The sequence below is a fragment of the Nerophis lumbriciformis genome, linkage group LG01 (genome assembly GCF_033978685.3).
Source record: "Nerophis lumbriciformis linkage group LG01, RoL_Nlum_v2.1, whole genome shotgun sequence".
Lineage (NCBI taxonomy): Eukaryota > Metazoa > Chordata > Actinopteri > Syngnathiformes > Syngnathidae > Nerophis > Nerophis lumbriciformis.
In genome coordinates, this window is record NC_084548.2 from 62373117 (window position 1) to 62393248 (window position 20132).

A 20132-nucleotide genomic window follows, 5' to 3' on the forward strand; every position below is an offset into this window, starting at 1 on the left:
TATGATGATACTATTTATGACGATACCATGTATACATACATGATGATACCATGCGTGATGATTTCATGTATGATGATATGCATAATATGTATGATTATACCATGCCTGATACATGTATGATGTTACCATGCATGATGATATCATGTATGATCATACCATGCCGCAGCCTGATACATGTATGATGATACCATGCATGATGATATTATGTATGATTATATCATGTATGATGATACCATCTATGATGATATCATGTATGATACCATATATGATGGGACCATGTATGATATGTATGATACCATGAATGATAATACCATGTATGATACCATGTATGAAGATACCATGAATATTATACCATGTATGATAATACCATGCATGATACCATGTATGATGATACCATGAATATTATACATGTATGATAAATTACCATGCATGATACCATGTATGATATTACCATGCCTGATACTATGTATGATGATACCATATATGACGATACCATGTATACATACATGATGATACCATGCGTGATGATATCATGTATGATACCATGCATCGTCAATGTACGAATTGCGATGCATCTAATAATGGATTATATCCCACAACCTATTCTTTATCCACTTCCTGAAGCTTTTTTATAGTCTTCTCAATGACTGTTTATTTGCATGCAATGTGTAATACTACTAAGTATTTTATTCAAGAGGAAGCTCTTAATATAGTTCTTTGAAAATTAGTACATAAAAAGTAATGTTTCCTCGCGAGCAACCTTGAAATATTGTCAGCATTTAAATAAATAAAAAATTCTGGGCTCCGTCACGTAGAAATGGACGTTTTGACAGGTATGCTGAGGAAATGTTTTTATGGTGCATTCAAGGACCGCTGAACAGAGTACGACGCCAGAATGAATAATAATAATAACATGCAAAATAGTGGGTTTTCTAACATTATCTATTCAGTTTATTATTGACATTCGGGGGGTTATTTGAAGCGCATGCTAACTGTCGAACTCAAGTGTACGGCTGTCAAATTGGCTAAGATAAAGTTAGCATGCTAATGAGCTGTACGGCTGTAAAATTGGCACACACAAAAAAAAGTTAGCATGCTAATGAGTTGTACAGTTGTAAAATTGGCTAAAAAAGTTAGCAAAACAACACCGGCAGCCTATCTTATGTTACGATTCGATTCAAACCGATACTCGCAATGTATCATTTGGTATAATAATTACAATGAAACTTTTTTGAAACAGGTTAAAGGTTTAAAAGATCCTTCTGGTTGCATGGAGATAGCCTTAAAACATTGTTTTCAAAACTGATTCTTATGAGAAAAACAAAACATTTTATTTTTTGAAAATGTTAAATTGATTCAGAATCAAAATAGGGATCGCGATCCGTATATCACTTTTTTATGCACCCTTATTGTCTGGATCCTCATCCTGTGCTCTAAACCCAACGGGCAGTATGAAGTTGGGAAAAAAATCCATAAATTAGCCACGTTGTATAAGCCGCAGGGCTCAAAGCGTGTGGAAAAAAGTTGTGGTTTTTTTTTAGTTGGTAAATTACAGTAGCTATATTGTTTCAGTTCAGTTCAGTTTATTTACATAGCACATTTAAAAACAACCTCAGTTGGCCAAAGTGCTGTACGGACATAAGAAAAGGGGCACACAGTGTCACGTTTACACTGAAAAACGGAAGGATTAATAAAATACAGTAGTAAAATATACCTTAAGAAATTGCAGAATATATCACCTAAAATACTAAAATTTAATAAATACAAAAAGGGTAAAATGAGAAATAAAAACAACCAAGATGTCCTGTCTAACTGGATTTGAACGCTGTTATTTTTCACAAATATTAGCTCATTTGGAATGTGATGCCTGCAACATGTTTCAAAAAAGCTGGCACAAGTAGCAAAAAAGACTGACAAAGTTGAGGAATGCTCATCAAACACTCACTTGGAACATCCCACAGGTGAACAGGCAGATCACTGCACGTAATCGACAAGACCGAAAACCAACATTGAACGCCCTTGACTTTCGATCCCTCAGGCGGTACTGCATCAAAAAGCGACATCGGTGTGTAAAGGATATCACCACATGGGCTCAGGAACACTTCAGAAAATCACTGTCAGTAACTACAATTTGTCGCTACATCTGTAAGTGCGAGTTAAAACTCTACTATGCAAAGCGAAAGCCATTTATCAACAACACTCAGAAACGCCGCCGGCTTTGCTGGGCCCGAGCTCATCTAAGATGGACTGATGCAAAGTGGAAAAGTGTTCTGTGGCCTGACGAGTCCACATTTAGAATTGTTTTTGGAAACTGGACGACGTGTCCTCCGGAACAAAGGGGAAAAGAACCATCCGGATTGTTCTAGGCGCAAAGTTCAAAAACGAGCATCTGTGATGGTATGTGGGGTGTATTAGTGCCCAATGCATGGGTAACTTACACATCTGTAAAGGAACCAATAATGCTGAAAGGTACATACAGGTTTTGGAGCAACATATGTTGCAATCCAAGTAACGTTATATCATGGACGCCCCTGCTTATTTCTAAATTCATGATTATTTGCAAAAAAAACAAGTTTCTCAGTTTGAACATTAAATATCTTGTCTTTAATCTGCAAGCTGCCATTGCTGGAGGAAGTTTGGACACCCGAGCTGTGGAAGTGATTGAAGTTCCAGAATATTCTTGACCGGCAGCGTTAAGTGCACAGCGTTGGTGTTGTCGTGCACTCTCACAATTCACGGCTGTGATGCTGCCAGCTGAGACCAGGTTCTCGAGTAGGGAGCGGTACATGATCCGAGCACGTGCACACGTAACAGGAAGGAGGCGGTCCTGAGGTCCGATCGCTATCCGATGTGGCGATGAGACGTTGATCCGAGCTGAAGCCGGGGAGAGTACTCGTGCGGCCATGGCTGTAGGTGCACCGTCTGGGAGGACTGTGTGCAGCAGAAGAATAATAATAATAGATTTTATTTGTAAAAAGCACTTTACATTAAGTAAACAACAAAGTGCTACAATGTATTAAAAAAATAAAAATAAAAACTAGAACAGCCAAATAGCTAAAACTAGTATGCATATATCTAAAAAAAAAAGGCTTTTTTTTTAAAAAAGAAGGGTTTTTAAGCCTTTTTTAAAAGCATCCACAGTCTGTGGTGCCCTCAGGTGGTCAGGGAGAACGTTCCACAGACTGGGAGCGGCGGAGAAGTTATGTCTTTAAGGACTTTTGATCATTAGAAACTGACGCGCTCACCTGTTGTCACACACGTGGTCTGGGACGTGGATGTCCCACCATGACGCGTACTTCTCCAGGCCTTTGAGGCCGCCCGCTTCCTTCTCGTACCTTCTACACGCGAGACAAGACTCAGCCACTCGTATTTTCTCCGACCTTTTCAAATCCAACTTGCCTCTGCTGCTTTCTTCCGGCGTCCTTTTGGATGCAGTCCAGAATACAGCAGGTGATGAAGAGCATGGACATGATGGATATTACGCCAATGCTCACGATGGACGCCAGAGCAGCCACACGGAAGCCACTGCCTTCAAAGACAGACAACGCTGCGGAGGGAACCACAACGACACGTGCGATTACTGTACTTAGTCCTAAGGACGGAACCGTTTATGATACAAATCCTAACTGTTCAAATGACCTCGGAGCGTGTGTTCCGATCATGTTTTCTTTGTGTTGATAATCAGTTTGGAGTGTCGGCTCCTATCATTTTCTGGAATGGCGAACGGAATCATGGAATTGGCCAATAAAAACAATGCACCATTAAATGGGAAGAGTTGCAGAACTTCTCATAATGTACAAAACCCAAAACCAGTGAAGTTGGCACGCTGTGTAATTTGTAAATAAAAACAGAATACAATGATTTGATAATCCTTTTCAACTTATATTCAATTGAATAGACTGCAAAGACCACATATTTAACATTCGAACTGAGAAACGTTATTTTTTGGCAAACAATCATTAACTTAGAATTTAATGGCAGCAACACGTTGCAAAAAAGTTGGCACAGGGGCATTTTTACCACTGTGTTAAATTTTTACCACTGCCTTTCCTTTTAACAACTCTCAGTAAACGTTTGGGAACTGAGGAGACTAATTTTTTAAGCTTCGCAGGTGGAATTCTTTCCCATTCTTGCTTGATGTACAGCTTAAGTTATTCAACAGTCCGGGGGTCTCCGTTGTAGTATTTTAGGCTTCATAATGCGTCACACATTTTCAATTGGAGACAGGTCTGGACTACAGTCAGGCCAGTCTAGTACCCGCACTCTTTTACTATGAAGCCACGTTGATGTAACACGTGCTTGGCATTGTCTTGCTGAAATAAGCAGGGGCGTCCATGGTAACGTTGCTTGGATGGCAACATATGTTGCTCCAAAACCTGTATGTACCTTTCCGCATTAATGACGCCTTCACAGATGTGTAAGTTACCCATGTCTTGGGCACTAATACACCCCCATACCATCACAGATGCTGGCTTTTCAACTTTGCGCCTATAATAATCCGGATGGTTCTTTTCCTCTTTGGTCCGCAGGACACGACGTCCACAGTTTCCAAAAACAATTTGAAATGTGGACTCGTCAGACCACAGAACACTTTTCCACTTTGTATCAGTCCATCTTAGATGAACTCAGGCCCAGCTAAGCCGACGGCGTTTCTGGGTGTTGTTGATAAACGGTTTTCGCCTTGCGTAGGAGAGTTTTAACTTGCACTTACAGATGTAGCGACCAACGGTAGTTACTGACAGTGGGTTTCTGAAGTGTTGCTGAGCCCATGTGGTGATATCCTTTACACACTGATGTCGCTTGTTGATGCAGTACAGCCTGAGGGGTCGAAGGTCACGGGCTTAGCTGCTTACGTGCAGTGATTTCTCCAGATTCTCTGAAACCTTGATGATATTACGGACCGTAGATGGTGAAATCCCTAAATTCCTTGCAATAGCTGGTTGAGAAAGGTTTTTCTTAAACTGTTCATTTGCTCACGCATTTGTTGACAAAGTGGTGACCCTCGCCCCATCCTTGTTTGTGAATGACTGAGCATTTCATGGAATCTACTTTTATACCCAATCATGGCACCCACCTGTTCCCAATTAGCCTGCACACCTGTGGGATGTTCCAAATAAGTGTTTGATGAGCATTCTTCAACTTTATCAGTATTTATTGCCACCTTTCCCAACTTCTTTGTCACGTGTTGCTGGCATCAAATTCTAAAGTTAATGATTATTTGCACAAAAAACATGTTTATCAGTTTGAACATCAAATATGTTGTCTTTGTAGCATATTCAACTGAATATGGGTTGAAAATGATTTGCAAATCATTGTATTCCGTTTATATTTACATCTAACACAATTTCCCAACTCATATGGAAACGGGGTTTGTATATACATGCGTATATCCCACATAAACAATGTATGAATACATTAGATATCTATATATCTTAGGGACCAGACTGTATCTCTGTTGCTGCAGCAGCAGAGAGTTTATTCTGTCTTGACACTTTGTATTGATATTTTGTATTACATTCTTGCCTTAAATGATCATGTTTACAGTGATCGTTTTATATGTATTTTTGATGTATGTCGCTTTGGATAAAAGCGTCAGCCAAATACTTAAACATAAACATATATAAACACGTGAAAGTCTTTATATCAGCTAAAACCACCAATCTGTTTCACTGGATTCAGAATAAAACCAACAATGTTAGTATTTGAATATTGTTACTTGAAGACCTATTCCTGGTTACAATTATACTGTTAAGAAAGTATTGTCTTATACTTTGCCTAAAATTAGAATGCATCATAATCAGTGGCGGCTGGTGAATTTCGTTTTTCATGTTATGTTATTCAAGTATGACATTTTTAAATTTAATTAATTTCATTGACAAGCAATTCTATTATGGTCACACTCTTGTTTGCTAGTGGCTACAATTTCAGTACTATTGAAGATCTTTGCTCCTTCTCATCTCTGTGGTAATATTATTTTCACAAAATACAACCAATCAGAGCCGGCCCAAGGCATAAGCGTACTAAGCGCTTGCTTAGGGCCCCGCGGCCACCAGGGGGCCCCCAAAAGCAATTAACAAAAAATTCGTATTTGTTATTTTTTGCATATACGAGTCTGACTGATGATTTCTAAATGATCAAAGATATATTATTGTACAAAAACACAATTTTAGGTCAACAGAGTGCTGCTGCTGATCTAGGCCTTGAATGTGTGTGTGAATGGGTAAATGTGGAAGTAGTGTCAAAGCGCTTTGAGTACCTTGAAGGTAGAAAAGCGCTATACAAGTACAACCCATAGTGATTCTTCCTGCCTCTCTTTAAATGTAAAGTTGCCTCTGCTGCACCTGTGACGTTTGCCGCCTGCCGTGCAATGCCAGTGCGCACTGGGCATCAAAAGCGCACATAGAGGCAAAACAATGTCACAAAAGAGGACATATCCTTCAGGTGCAGAAAAAAGGAAGAAGAAGAAAGTGGAAGAGGAGAAAAAAATGCCATGATAAAGGTATGTTTGCATGACTTGGTAATAAAAAGTTTATCAAAGAGATTTGTAGCTGTAATTACCTTTAGCTAGGTGACGTTAGCTAGCTAGCAATATGTTTTTAGCATCAGGTTACTAGTGAGATATGTTGTTTGCACAAATTGTTTGCAGCAAAGCACGGTAATTTATGTGAGTAAAATAAACATTATTTTTTACATCAACTCATAAGTTATGTGAAACTTCCCCAGGAGCATTGTTAGAATACTTTGGAGGCACAGAATCAGCCCAGAGCCAGTCCACATCCTCAGGCTCAACTGTGAGTGATGAATCAGGTGAGGAAAAGACTGTCACCGTACAGTATACATTTAATTTCTTAGTATAAACATTACACCTGAAGGGAAATTAATATAGTCAAAGTATCTCAATGTGTGCCTGTATGTATGTATGTATTTCATCATAGGTCCATCTCCATCCTCTACAGTGCTCTCTCACACACCTCCATCCTCTGTGCCCACTGTCCCCTCCATGTCTGAAACCACAGCTGATTTTATCTAGAAAGTTAACTGCAAAACACCCTTTATAATTGCTCATTGTACTGCAGAACATTCTGAGATTAATAATTATGTCCAACAGTGCAATTTAATGACCTTATAGGTCCTTCTTTTTTAGTCATTGTCTTTCTTTGGTCACTTCCTCAGCAACTTCCACCACAACGTCCCCTTCACACCATGGACCATCATCAGCTCCGCCAGTTGACCCAGCTGAGTGGCCTTCTTTCCTCTCAGATTCAGACAGGACTGAGCAGGTGATCAGAGGACCACTGTCTATTAAGGAGAACTTTTCATTCCCCAAACGGCATGATGGCCGAAGTTTTCATTATCATTATACCTACAGACAGCTAGTCAATGGGGAACAAGTCAAGCATAGCTGGCTGACTTATTCAAGAAGTAAAGATGCAGTCTATTGCTTTTGCTGCAAATTATTTTCCAAAAAGTCCTTAAAACTGGCAGCCGAGGGACAGCGGGATTGGGTCAACATAGGTGCACTGCTGAAACAGCATGAAAACAGTGAAGATCATTGTAGCAACATGGTGAAATGGAAGGAATTTGCCTTGCGTCTTTCAAAGGGGAAAACTATTGATGAATTTAACTTCAGTAGACTGCGCTCTCTTTGTACAAAGTAAACATTAAATATGAACAATTAACTAAAAATATAAACTAGTAATTAAAGACTAATATGTACAAGACTGATGAGACAAGATGACACTTTTACTGTAAATACAAAGCTTTATCACTTGGACTGTTCAACCCCAGGCCACTCTTGTAGCTGAATGTTTTCTACATTTTAAGATTAGGAACCATATGTGGCACTCTGGACATCATTCGTTCATTCATTGGTATTATTTATGTTCTTAAACATAAATGACATGTCATTTGTAAAGACATGCCAGGCTGACAATAGGATAATGTAAACAACACTGCCAGAGCCGCAATGAGTTTATAGTAGGTGTGTGAATGATCAACAATCAATATTATTGGCAGAAATAGAGGGACCCAAAATCAAATTTTGCTTAGGGCCCCATGGAGGCTTGGGCCGGCACTGCAACCAATAGTACGTTAATTTTAAATCTTACTTGTGAAAAGTAATCCCCCGATTCTTATTTTCACCAGTCCGCTCATTTGAGCAGGAAAACGCTGAACACCAGCCCGGCATCTTTGTTTTCTACCTGTCAACTGTCAGTTTAGGCTGGCTGCTCGCCGGCTCCTCATCACCACTTCAAGATGGCGGCCGAATTTCTTGCGTCACAGCAGCCAATGCTGCGTCTACTTATAAGATGTCTATGGGGGACAACACATACGGGAAACATCAATGATGATTGGTTGGTTGACGTATAAGAACATCCATGATTGGTTGGTTGGTTTTCTTTGATGAGTCACGATTGGTTAAGAAAAGGACAAAACAACGTAAAGACCAATCAGAGGCAAGATAGGGCGGGTCATCGAACCAGAAAGAGAAGTCACAACAGACAAGAGAGGAGGGAATATTCAAACGGACGATTTACATATTTAAGAAACTAATGAAAGTTGGCAGAGGGATTTTCTTCCTTAGATGTGTCTTTTAGCGATGTAGACGACGTCCAGAAAACCCACAATGCGTCCATTTGGCCGCATTTGGACAAATATATGCGTCTGGATAACTTGTTGCAGGCGGCTGACTCAGCATCTTTTTCAGGTGAAGTAAAAACTTTCGTGCGTCATGACCGTGGAATAAAAGACGATACCTTTACTTTTGCCTCATCCAATTATTCATGGGAAATATTAATTTAGCACCAACATGTAGTTTTTTCAGTCTGGTTAGCGTTGAAGTGTCATAATGTCGTCAGAGCTTTTCTTCCTGTCAGTCACACACACGTGTTATAATCCAGTTTATTTATTTATTTCCTCTTTTTTTTTCCCCCCTTTTTTTAATATATATTTTAATATTTTATTTTATCAGTAAACAGCACAAAAATAGTTTTGCTTCAAAAATAGGAGTATTTTTTAGTCATTGCAGCTTGAGCGCTAATGGCTAGCTATTGTAAACGCTAGCATGACTAAGTAATTTAAATGTTTTATTTTTTTATTTTAAAGGTCCAGTAAAGTCACTGGCATATTTAAAAACATTCACAAAGTTCAAATTTGAATGACAATACAAAGGAAGTCTAGTCTAAGTCTAACTTGTGGAAAATAATGTGAGGAATATAAAAAAATATGTTTATAAAAGTAATCAACCATAAATGTTCCGACCCCCCCCGCAGTTCCCCCTAGGGGTCGTGACCCCCCCGGGGATAGGTCTTGATGCCGACTTACGTGTGCAGTGGAGTTCACCCACCCAGCGAGCTTTGTTGGCGGCCATGACACACGTCAGCTCCACGCCCACTCGCTTGTGTTTGCTCGGACACAGCAGCGACACCATGGAGCCAACATGGCTGCCGTTGCCTGTCAGGACCACATGTGTGCCCAGGGTGGGCGAGGGCAGAGGCGGGCACTCGGCCTGGAAAGAAACTAACACAAAAATGTTATTATGGAACATTTTTTTTTTTTTTTTAAAACAACTTATTTTACTGTGTGAGACAAATGGCAACTTTTCTAGGAAGCCAACTTGTGTTTTGCTGGCGAGGGACAAACCAACCAACTTATTGACTAACAAAGAAATAATTAACTTCCTAACTGACTAACAAAAATAACAACAAAAAACTGACTTATGAACTGACTTGTTACAAAAAATAACAAATATTAAAAGTACGAACAAAATAACTAATCAACTTACTAATAAAAACGAACTAACTTACCAATAAAAACTAACTTACTAAAAGACTAGCGAAAAAACTAAAGGAAATTAACTGAATTAAACTAACAGAAAGAATAACTAAAAAATTAACTAGCAAAAAATGAACTTACAAACTGACGAGCTAAAAAAAGACTATTATTAGCTGACTAAAAAAAACGTACAAAAAAAACTTAACTTACTTACTGACTAGCTGAAAAATGACAAAAAATAATTAACTAAAAAAGTTAACAAAAAATAACTAACTGATGAATAAAAAAAATAACTAACTAGATAAAAAAATGTTTACTAAAAATAACACGAAAAAAACCTCACTGACATTTTAAGAAATTTTAAGACATTTTTTTAAATAGCTAAAAAAGTATAACTAAAAATAACAAAAAAAATAACTTACTGACAAGTTTTTTTTTTAATGACAAAAAAAAAACCTACCTACATTTTTTTGACAAAAAACAACAAAAAAAACTTACTGACTGGTTAAAAAAAAGACAAAAAATAACTAACTAGCTAAAAAAGTTCACTTAAAAATGACAACAAAAAACTTACTGACGAGTTTAAAAGATGACAAAAAATAACTAACTAAACATTTTATGTTAAAAAAAAAGAACAATTAAAAAACTTACTTACTATTTTAAAAAATGACCAAAAATAACTAATTAGCTAAAAATGTTTAACTAAATATAACCAAAAAATAAGTTATTGACGAGTTTTAAAAAATGACAAAAAATAACTAACTAAATATTTTTTACTAAAAATAAAAAAAACTTACTGATTGGTTAAAACAATGGGGGGGAAAAATAACTAACTAGCTAAAGAACGTTTAGCTAAAAACAACTTACTGACAAATTTTTAAAAAATGAAGAAAAAGAACTAACTAATTTTTTACTAAAAATAACAAAACAGACTTACTGACTGGTTAAAAAATAACAAAAATAAATAAATAACTAGCTAAAAGAGTTTACTTTTAAAACTATCCAAAAAATAACTTACAGACGAGTTTAAAAAATGACCAAAAATAACTAACAAAACATGTTTTACTAAAAATAACCAAAAAATACTTACTGACTAGTTAAAAAATGACAAAAATAACTAATTAGCTAAAAAATTAACTAAGAATAACAAAAAAATTACTTACTCACTAGTGAAAATAATGACAAAAAATAACTAATTCGCTTAACAGCTAAAAATAACAACAACAATAACAACAAAAACGTACTGACTAGGTATAAAGTGACAAAAAATTAACTAACTAGCTAAATAAATGACTAAAAATAACAACAACAAAAAAACTTACTAACAAGTTTAAAACATGACAAAAAATAACCAACTAGCTAAAAAGGTTTAACTAGAAATAACAAAAAAAATAACTGACGAGTTTAAAAAATGACAAAAAATAACGAGCTAGCAAAAAATAACAACAAAAAACTTACTGACTAGTTAAAAAATGACTAAAAAATAACTAACTAGCTAAAAAGTAAAATGTTGTGTCTGAAAATGACGCCATCGTTTATCGACAACCTAATAAAGTGATTTTGCAGCTTTGTGGTAGTTGTGAATATTCCTCATCTTCAATGTTTGTTGTGGTTTAAGCAGAAGACCAGAAGAGCTCCTGGATAAGTTGAACTACTATAACTACTTCTACCTTTTTTTTGCCTGCAAGTACACAGAAAATACTTCTCAAGGTCAACTCAAAGTATCCAATAGCATTCTTCATTTTCTTGTTTTACTTCAAAAAATGTTTTTTTTAAAAACGGTTATTATTTTTAGTGCTGCTTTCAAATGTAAAAAAAGGAACAAATGATAGAGATATTAAAATAATTGTAAAAACAAATGATAGAAATATAAAAGACTTGGAAAAACAAATGATAAAACAATAAAATAATTGTAAAAATAAATGATAGAAATATAAAATAAATGTAACAACAAATGATAGAGATGTTAAAATAAATGTAACAACAAATGATAGAGATGTTAAAATAAATGTAAAACCAAATTATAGAAATATAAAATAAATGTAAAAACAAAAATATGTTAAAAATAAGTATAAAAACAAATGATAGAAATATAAAATACATGTAAAAACAAATGAAAGGAATATCAAATAAATGTAAAAACAAAAGATAGAGGTATTAAAATGAATGTAAAAACAAAAGATAGAGGTATTAAAATGAATGTAAAAACAAATGATAGACATATAACATACTTGTAAAAAACAAATGATAAAACAATAAAATAATTGTAAAAATAAATGATAGAAATATAAAATAAATGTAACAACAAATGATAGACACATTAAAATAAATGTAAAAACAAATGATAGAAATATAACATACTTGTAAAAAAAACAAATGATAAAACAATAAAATAATTGTAAAAATAAATGATAGAAATATAAAATAAATGTAACAACAAATGATAGACACATTAAAATAAATGTAAAAACAAATGATAGAAATATAAAATACTTGTAAAAACAAATGATAAAACAATAAAATAACTGTAAAAATAAATGATAGAAATATAAAATAAATGTAACAACAAATGATAGAGATGTTAAAATAAATGATAGAAATATAAAATAAATGTGAAAACAAATATTAAAATAAGTTTAAAAACAGATGATAGAAATATAAAATAAATGTAAAAACAAATAAAATAAATATAAAATACATGTAAAAACAAATGATATAAATATAAAATACTTGTAAAAACAAATGACACAAATATAAAATACATGTAAAAACAAATGATAGAAATATAAAATACACGTAAAAACAAATTATATAAATATAAAATAAATGTAAAAAAAATTATATAAATATAAAATAAATGTAAAAACAAATGATAAAAATATAAAATAAATGTAAAAACAAATGATAGAAATATAAAATACTTGTAAAAAACAAATGATAAAACAATAAAATAGTTGTAAAAATAAATGATAGATATATAAAATAAATGTAACAAATGATATACACATTAAAATAAATGCAAAAACAAATGATACAAATATAAAGTACTTGTAAAACAAATGATAAAACAATAAAATAATTGTAAAAATAAATGATAGAAATATAAAATAAATGTAACAACAAATGATAGAGATGTTAAAATAAATGTAAAACCAAATGATAGAAGTATAAAATAAATGTAAAAACAAATATCTTTTAAAATAAGTTTAAAAACAGATGATAGAAATATAAAATAAATGTAAAAACAAATGAAAGAAATATAAAATACATGTAAAAACAAATGATAGGAATATAAAATAATTGTAAGAACAAATGATACAAATATAAAATACATGTAAAAACAAATGATATAAATATAAAATACATGTAAAAATAAATGATATAAATATAAAATAAATGTAAAAACAAATGATAGAAATATAAAATACTTGTAACAATAAATGACAAATATAAAATAAATGTAAAAACAAATGATAAAAATATCAAATAAATGTAAAAACAAATGATAGAAATATCAAATAAATGTAAAAACAAATGATAGAAATATCAAATAAATGTAAAAACAAATGATAGAGGTCTAAAAATGCATTAAAATCCCATTTCTAATGATAATTCATCTTAGCAGTTGTGTTTGTAACCTTTATATTTTGTTGTACTTCCTGTTTTGGAGGAAGAAGGTTTGTGGTTTTTAGCAAGCAGCTGCAACTTCCTCTCTTCATGACAGCGTGCACACTTATTTTCATATTCATTGTGAACATCTTTATTCATCAAAATAATGAACACTTTCAAGTATTTGTTGACTAAATCAAATGCATTGAACCAATTGTTTTATTGATCATATTTTCATTATTCGGGACATTTTCTGACTTTTGAGTAAGGAAACGTTGAAAACTAACTCGATTACTACTTCACTTCTGATACTTATATTTCACTTATTGATCAGAACATAATTATATTCATCTCGCAACTTACCCCAGTTGTTCTGCTGGCTTCTGTTGGTCAAATCAAGGTTGGATTTATGAAGTCTGGAAGCTGCAGTCAAGGACATGATGAAGATGAAGAGGATGATGATGATGCAATAGAGCCCGTCTGCTCACTTTGACCGAGTGAACAAGTGATCAAGTGAACAAGTGAAGAGCACGGAGCAGACAAAGGGGGTGGAGAACACGTCACGTGACACATCAAGTATGTGTGACCATTCTTTCTTTATACAATATTAAATATATATATACATACATACATATATACATACATATGTACACATATACATGTATTTATATAAGTGCATTTTTGAATAACAACCATTAGATCTAAAAATACAAAATCATTTACCAGTAAAAGATTGTGGCTATAGTGTCTGTTTCACGTGCTTAACTTAATGAATTATCGTGGAATAAAACATGTTTTATTCTCGACAGTAATTAAAAAAAAAAGAATTAATAATACAAATGACCACTCTACTTCATCTTAAAGATAGCATGAATTAATTCCAGAGGGTTAATAATGAATAGGTTATAGTTTTTTATTATCGCCGTCATCGTTCAAAAACTTAACTTACATACCGAGTAGCTAAAAAATGAGAAAAAAACCCTAACTAGCTAAAAAAAGCTTAACAAAATAAAACTTACTGACGAGTTTTTTTTTAAAAATGCCAAAAAATAACTACTTAGCTAAAAAAAAATTAACTAAAAAAAACACAAACATTTTTTTTTACTGATGAGTTAAAAAACAACAACTAATTGCCTAAAAAATATTAACAAAAAATAATACAGGAAAAAAACTTACTGACGAGTTTAAAAAAAATAACAAACTACCTAAAACAGCTTAACAAAATAAAACATACTGACGAGTTTTTAAAAATATGACAAAAAATAACTACTTAGCTAAAATAATTTAACTGAAAAAAACACTAAAATGTTTTTACTGACAAGGTAAAAAAAATAACTAACTGGCTAAAAAATATTAACTAAAAATAATACAGGAAAAAAACTTACTGACGAGTTTAAAAAAAATAACAAACTAGCTAAAAAAGTTTAACAAAAAATAAACTTACTGACGAGTTTTAAAAGCATGACAAAAAATAACTATTTAGCTAAAAATAATTTAACTGAAAAAAACACGAAAATTTTTTTACTGACGAGGTAAAAAATAAATAACTACATAGCTAAAAAATATTAACTAAAAATAATACAGGAAAAAACTTACTGACAAGTTTAAAAAAAATAAATAAAAAAAACTAGCTAAAAAAGTTTTACAAAAAAATAAAATTACTGACAAGTTTAAAAAAAATAATAAAAAAAACTAGCTAAAAAAGTTTTACAAAAAAATAAACTTACTGACGAGTTTTAAAAACATGACAAAAAACTTAGCTAAAAATAATTTAACTGAAAAAAAACACGAACATTTTTTTACTGACGGGGTAAAAAAAAAATTACTGGCTAAAAAATATTAACTAAAAATAATACAGGTAAAAAACTTACTGATGAGTTTCAAAAAATAACTAACTCGCTAAAAAATATTAACTAAAAATAACACGCAAAAATGGGTTTAAAAAAAACTTTAAAAAAAACTAACTAGCTGAAGATAATAAATAGGTTATAGTTTTTTTTATCGCCCCAATCATTTTCTGTTGGACTCATTTCACTTCATCAAACATTCAATATGACTAAATAATACAAGTGTGTCGGATTCGTGATGATATCGTATCGGGTCTGTATCGGCCAAGACTCCAATGTTGGTATCAGAAGTAAAAAAGTGAAATGCAATCAAAGTTTAGAGGATGTTTTTTAAAAGTAGTTTTCAGGATTACAGCAGTTGTTGTGACAAGAATGTCCGCACGTTCATTTCCAGTTTGATGTCGTAATGTCCTGCAAAAATCCCCAAAATCCCATTTTACTAAAGACATTATCGTCAGGCAGTCATGTGGACATACTTTTTGTTTTGGGCCACACACATGCACACACACACGCAGGATGAGTTGCACGCCAACATCTGGTAAGAAGATTACGCTTGAATGACAAATGACAGAATTTCTCATGACTTGTTCTCTTCAGCTGTGTGTGAGAAAATACAATCTCTGATTTGTAACCTTTTAACAAATGTAAACTTCAACACACACCCTTGTACACAAACACACGTGTATGAAGTACTAACTCAAACAACTAGCGAACTAACTTACTAGCTAACAAGCTTACTAACTAACTAACAAAAAACAAAAAAAACTAATTAAACTGAACTAACTAAGAAGACGAACTGACTAACAAAAAAACTAAACTAAAATGGGAAAAGTGAGGCCTCGGTGAGTATGTGGCACACTCACTAGCTGTATTGAGACTGCACTGATACTGTCCCTCTTGATAATGACGCCATCTGCTGGATAAAAAAGTCACTACATTTGACCATAACACAGTAGTAATGCTTCAAACGATACTGAAGCATGGATGCATTATAAAACATAATGATACTGGATGGATGTATTATGAAACACAATGATACTGTCGGAATGTATGATGAAACATAATGATACTGCGTGGATGTATTATGAAACACAATGATACTGTATGAATGTATGATGAAACATAATGATACTGTATGGATGTATGATGAAACATAATGATACTGTATGGATGTGTTTTGAAACATGATACTGCATGGATGTATTATGAAACATAATGATACTGCATGGATGCATTATGAAACAATGACACTGAATAGATGTATTATGAAACGTAATGATACTACATGGATGTATTATGAAACATAATGATACTGCATGGATGTATTATGAAACACAATGATACTGCATGGATGTATTATGAAACTTAATGATACTGCATGGATGTATTATGAAACATAATGATACTGTATGGATGTATTATGAAACATAATGATACTGTATGGATGTATGATGAAATATAATGATACTGTATGGCTGTATGATGAAACAACTATACTGTATGCAGTGTTTCCCCCAGAAAATGTGTTAGTTAAGGTGGTGACTCTCCAGGGGAGGGGACCGGGGAAGGGAGTGGGTGGGTGTAAGGATCGGTGTAACTCAGCCTGTCGCCATCACGTCTCCACCTCGTCGCTGCCACCACAGCCTGGGGGAGCAATAGACTACAGACTGCGGTGAAGTAGGCCGGCTTCGTCACGTGAAGAAGCCTACAACTTTTCGTTGTGTTTTCCGTTTCATTTGCTAAATGGCGATATACGATATATATCTCGATATTTTTTCCGTAAAGTAAAAACAAAACAGTCCTAGTTGCCTGAGATACTAAGTACGTCATTATTATGACTTAGTAATTTACTAAGTCAAAAATAATGACAAAATAATGGCTTACTAAGTCAAAATAATGACTTACAAAGTCAAATTAATTACTTACTGTAAGTAAGCGTTTGCAACAAGCGTTTGAAAAAAGAGTTAAAAGTGGGGCCTCATGCTGACATATGTTCAACTCATCATGCTTAATTTATTACAGCATTTGGGAAGCCTGTAGTTGATTTTTTTATTATGTAAATGTTATATTTTTATCAACATGTGACAGCAGGGACCCTGCCATTCAAAACTAAGCTGCTACATTACTAATGATTAATGTAACTATAGCTGAAAAAATAGTACAATAGCAATAGGAGAGACTAGTCATCCCTGAACACCATGGAGTTCATGTAGGCTTTATGATGCAGTTACATTATTATATCAACTATCAGAGACAGAAACTCTTCATTTAACATAATGTCCTTTTTTGCTGCTTCAACGCAGCTCAATCAACACAGAAAAAGGTAAAGTGAAATAACTTAGTTGTTAACTGTAGGTCAATAATGCTTGTCTTTCTCTCTGACTGACAGGGCCTTGCTGTCTGTAACACACACACCGCACAGTGAGCAAACGTTATGCTAAAAGCTAATTAGCCTTCACCTCGAGGACTGCGAGCGAGCTGAGCTGCCGCTTATGTTTCTAGAAGGTCAACGGCCTCATAGTGATGTTACTAGTAGTTGACTTGGAAGTGTTAATTATAATTTGGGGAGAGTTCGCTGCATTATGCTCACCTGCTAAACAACTTTCTGCTCAGTTGGTGTTTTGTTCAAATGAGACACTGACACTTTGAAAGAGACGTTATGTTGTAAACAAAACATAAGGATGCCATCTTGTTGTGCTGCTTCTTCAGTCACCACCTGATTTATTTATGATATGTTTTTATGACCGACTTTACACGCAAGAATAAAACCCATGTTGTGCTACTTTTATTTTGAAGGCAGGTGCTGATAGGAGACTTGGAAAGAGGAAGCAGAGTGAAAATACACAACTTGATCAACAAAGGAAACATGTTGCCATGGTGAGCAAGAAAAACTCGGATAATTTTTTATTTTTGTCAACAATGACGGTCTTGTGAGAGAAATATGGACATGAAGGTATTTCTTACGATGCAACAGAACAAATATGGACGTGCAACCAAAACACATTTCAAACAAAATAATAGATTTATTTTCAAATAAAGAAAATCATTCGGGTTTTTTTAATTTAGTGAAGACACAACTTCTATCTTGTGGGCGGGGCCTCCTTTTTAAACCTGTGAAGCCTTTTGATTGGTTAGTCTCTGAGATGGCATGCCCATATATGGGCGAGACCGATGACAACTACTTCAATACATTTGGAGGGAAAATAGCATGCTGTGCTTTGTTTTAAAGAGGTGCTATTTGGATTTACGCTGTATGAAAACATTTTTTAAAAGGAATTTTACCTTTACAACCTCATTATACTATTGGCTAAGTTTTATATTCATAAATGTAAGTTTGTCAATACCCGACCTGTTTTTTTGTGCCTTTAAAAAAGATTTAGAGCTCTACATTAAAACACTCTCTACCTCTAGCAACCAAAAAGCTGTGAAAACGATGATGCCGTGTTCCAAATTTAAGTTATTTACTGAGATTGAGTGAGCCTATGACTTTGCACTTTATTATATATATATATATATATATATATTACATTCTATTTTAGTTACTTTGAATTTACAACCCCCTGGTGCTGTTTTGTACTGTTTTTGTACTTACTTTGATTATTATTTTCAACTGTTTGTAAATGTTGAAATTTATAAATGAAGGTTTATAAAAAATACATAAAAAAAATAGCATACTGACCAATAAAAAGGCTTCAAACACATTGTGCAGAGGAAGACCCGCCCACAGGATCACAGGTTTTATATATATATATATATATATATATATATATATATATATATATATATATATACATATATTTAAAACAGGTATATTTGTAAATATATCTATTCATATATATATATACATAAATATGTAAATGTATATCCGTATAGTTATACATATATATATGTATATGTATATATATATATATATTTTTGTCAGCAGATACACTTTTTGTCAGGTTGCATAAAAGACCAATTTGTCTCCATTGATAAGTAGAAATAATAATATTGTTGATCAGGTGTGACAAATATTGTACGAGGGAGAGGAAGCTGCCAGCGGGAGATGAGGTGGCCAGCCACAATATTTGTACACGTCAGTGTTCTTTTTTTTTTTTTATTATTTTAACTTAAAAATGTACTTTCTTATTCTTACATCACACTTTAATAGACTTACTGTACAATAATATTACTACTCAACTGCTACTGTGTCTCAGCAAACACACATCGATGACACGCAACTCTCAAAATGTTTCATACACTCACACACACACGCACGCACGCACGCACGCACACACACACACACACACACACACACGCACGCACACACACACACACTTTCACGTGATGGAAAAAGAACACCAGGACTTAATGCTTTTTAACAGTCAAGATGAAAAGTATTTAAAAAAAAAAAACAACAACACAATTTTCAGCTTTGGAACAATGAAAAGTTTTTCCATGAAGGTCAACTTGCTGATGGCGAGGAGGAAGTGGCGGTGGTGAGCTGACGGCGAGGAGGAAGTGGCGTACAGGAAGGACGGCCTTGTCATGTCCGGTAAACAAAAAGTGCCAAGGTAAGCAAATTCAAGTAAGGTGTGCTCTTTACACAGGAAGGTGAGGAGGAGGGAGGGGGGCGGGGCTTAGAGTCCGTGAGTCCACTATTGGCTCTTCCTGTCTTCTGTCTGGTTCGTCAAAACCTCCGCCGGCGTTTCTCCTCGTGACGCTTTGGCGAGAAGCTCCGCCCACTTGGCCTGAAGTTCTGCGTCCTGAGCGGCGAGGAGCAAAGTCTGCTGGCTGTGACTGAGCCGCACGGCGTGTCTGACCTCCGACCTCTCGCTTGCCGGCGGCGACACCGCGGTCACCTCGAACCCCGGTAAAGGAACGGCCCGAGCACCTTTCAGCTCCTGCAGACAAGTGAGAAGG

The 20132-nt window shown here is 34.1% G+C and overlaps 2 protein-coding genes across 2 annotated transcripts in view; both read right to left on the reverse strand.

Moving 5' to 3' along the window:
• Positions 1–2581: 2581 nt before the first annotated feature.
• susd3 (sushi domain containing 3) lies at positions 2582–19759 on the reverse strand. Its single transcript, XM_072915547.1, has 5 exons — positions 19684–19759; positions 13747–13863; positions 9325–9519; positions 3246–3547; positions 2582–2931 (listed from the first exon to the last, which is right to left on the reverse strand). Exons 1-4 carry the CDS (start codon positions 19757–19759, stop codon positions 3357–3359), a joined length of 579 nt encoding a protein of 192 aa, XP_072771648.1. The 3' UTR covers positions 2582–2931; positions 3246–3356.
• The window catches only part of fgd (faciogenital dysplasia), a 148733-nt gene continuing 147913 nt past the window's right edge, over positions 19313–20132 (reverse strand). Inside the window, exon 19 of the mRNA XM_061923500.2 lies at positions 19313–20113. Within this exon, the coding sequence (XP_061779484.2) occupies positions 19868–20113 (246 nt within the window). The 3' untranslated portion in view covers positions 19313–19867. The remainder of the gene's footprint in view (positions 20114–20132) is intronic.

Coding starts and splice junctions, on each gene's coding strand:
- susd3 (XM_072915547.1), bottom strand. CDS start 19,759: ATGACAAGGCCGTCCTTCCTGTACGCCACTTCCTCCTCGCCGTCAGCT. Junction 13,864..19,683: donor CCACTTCCTCCTCGCCATCA/GCAAGTTGACCT, acceptor CAAAGTGAGCAG/ACGGGCTCTATTGCATCATC. Junction 9,520..13,746: donor AAGCCAGCAGAACAACTGGG/GTAAGTTGCGAG, acceptor TTTTTGTGTTAG/TTTCTTTCCAGGCCGAGTGC.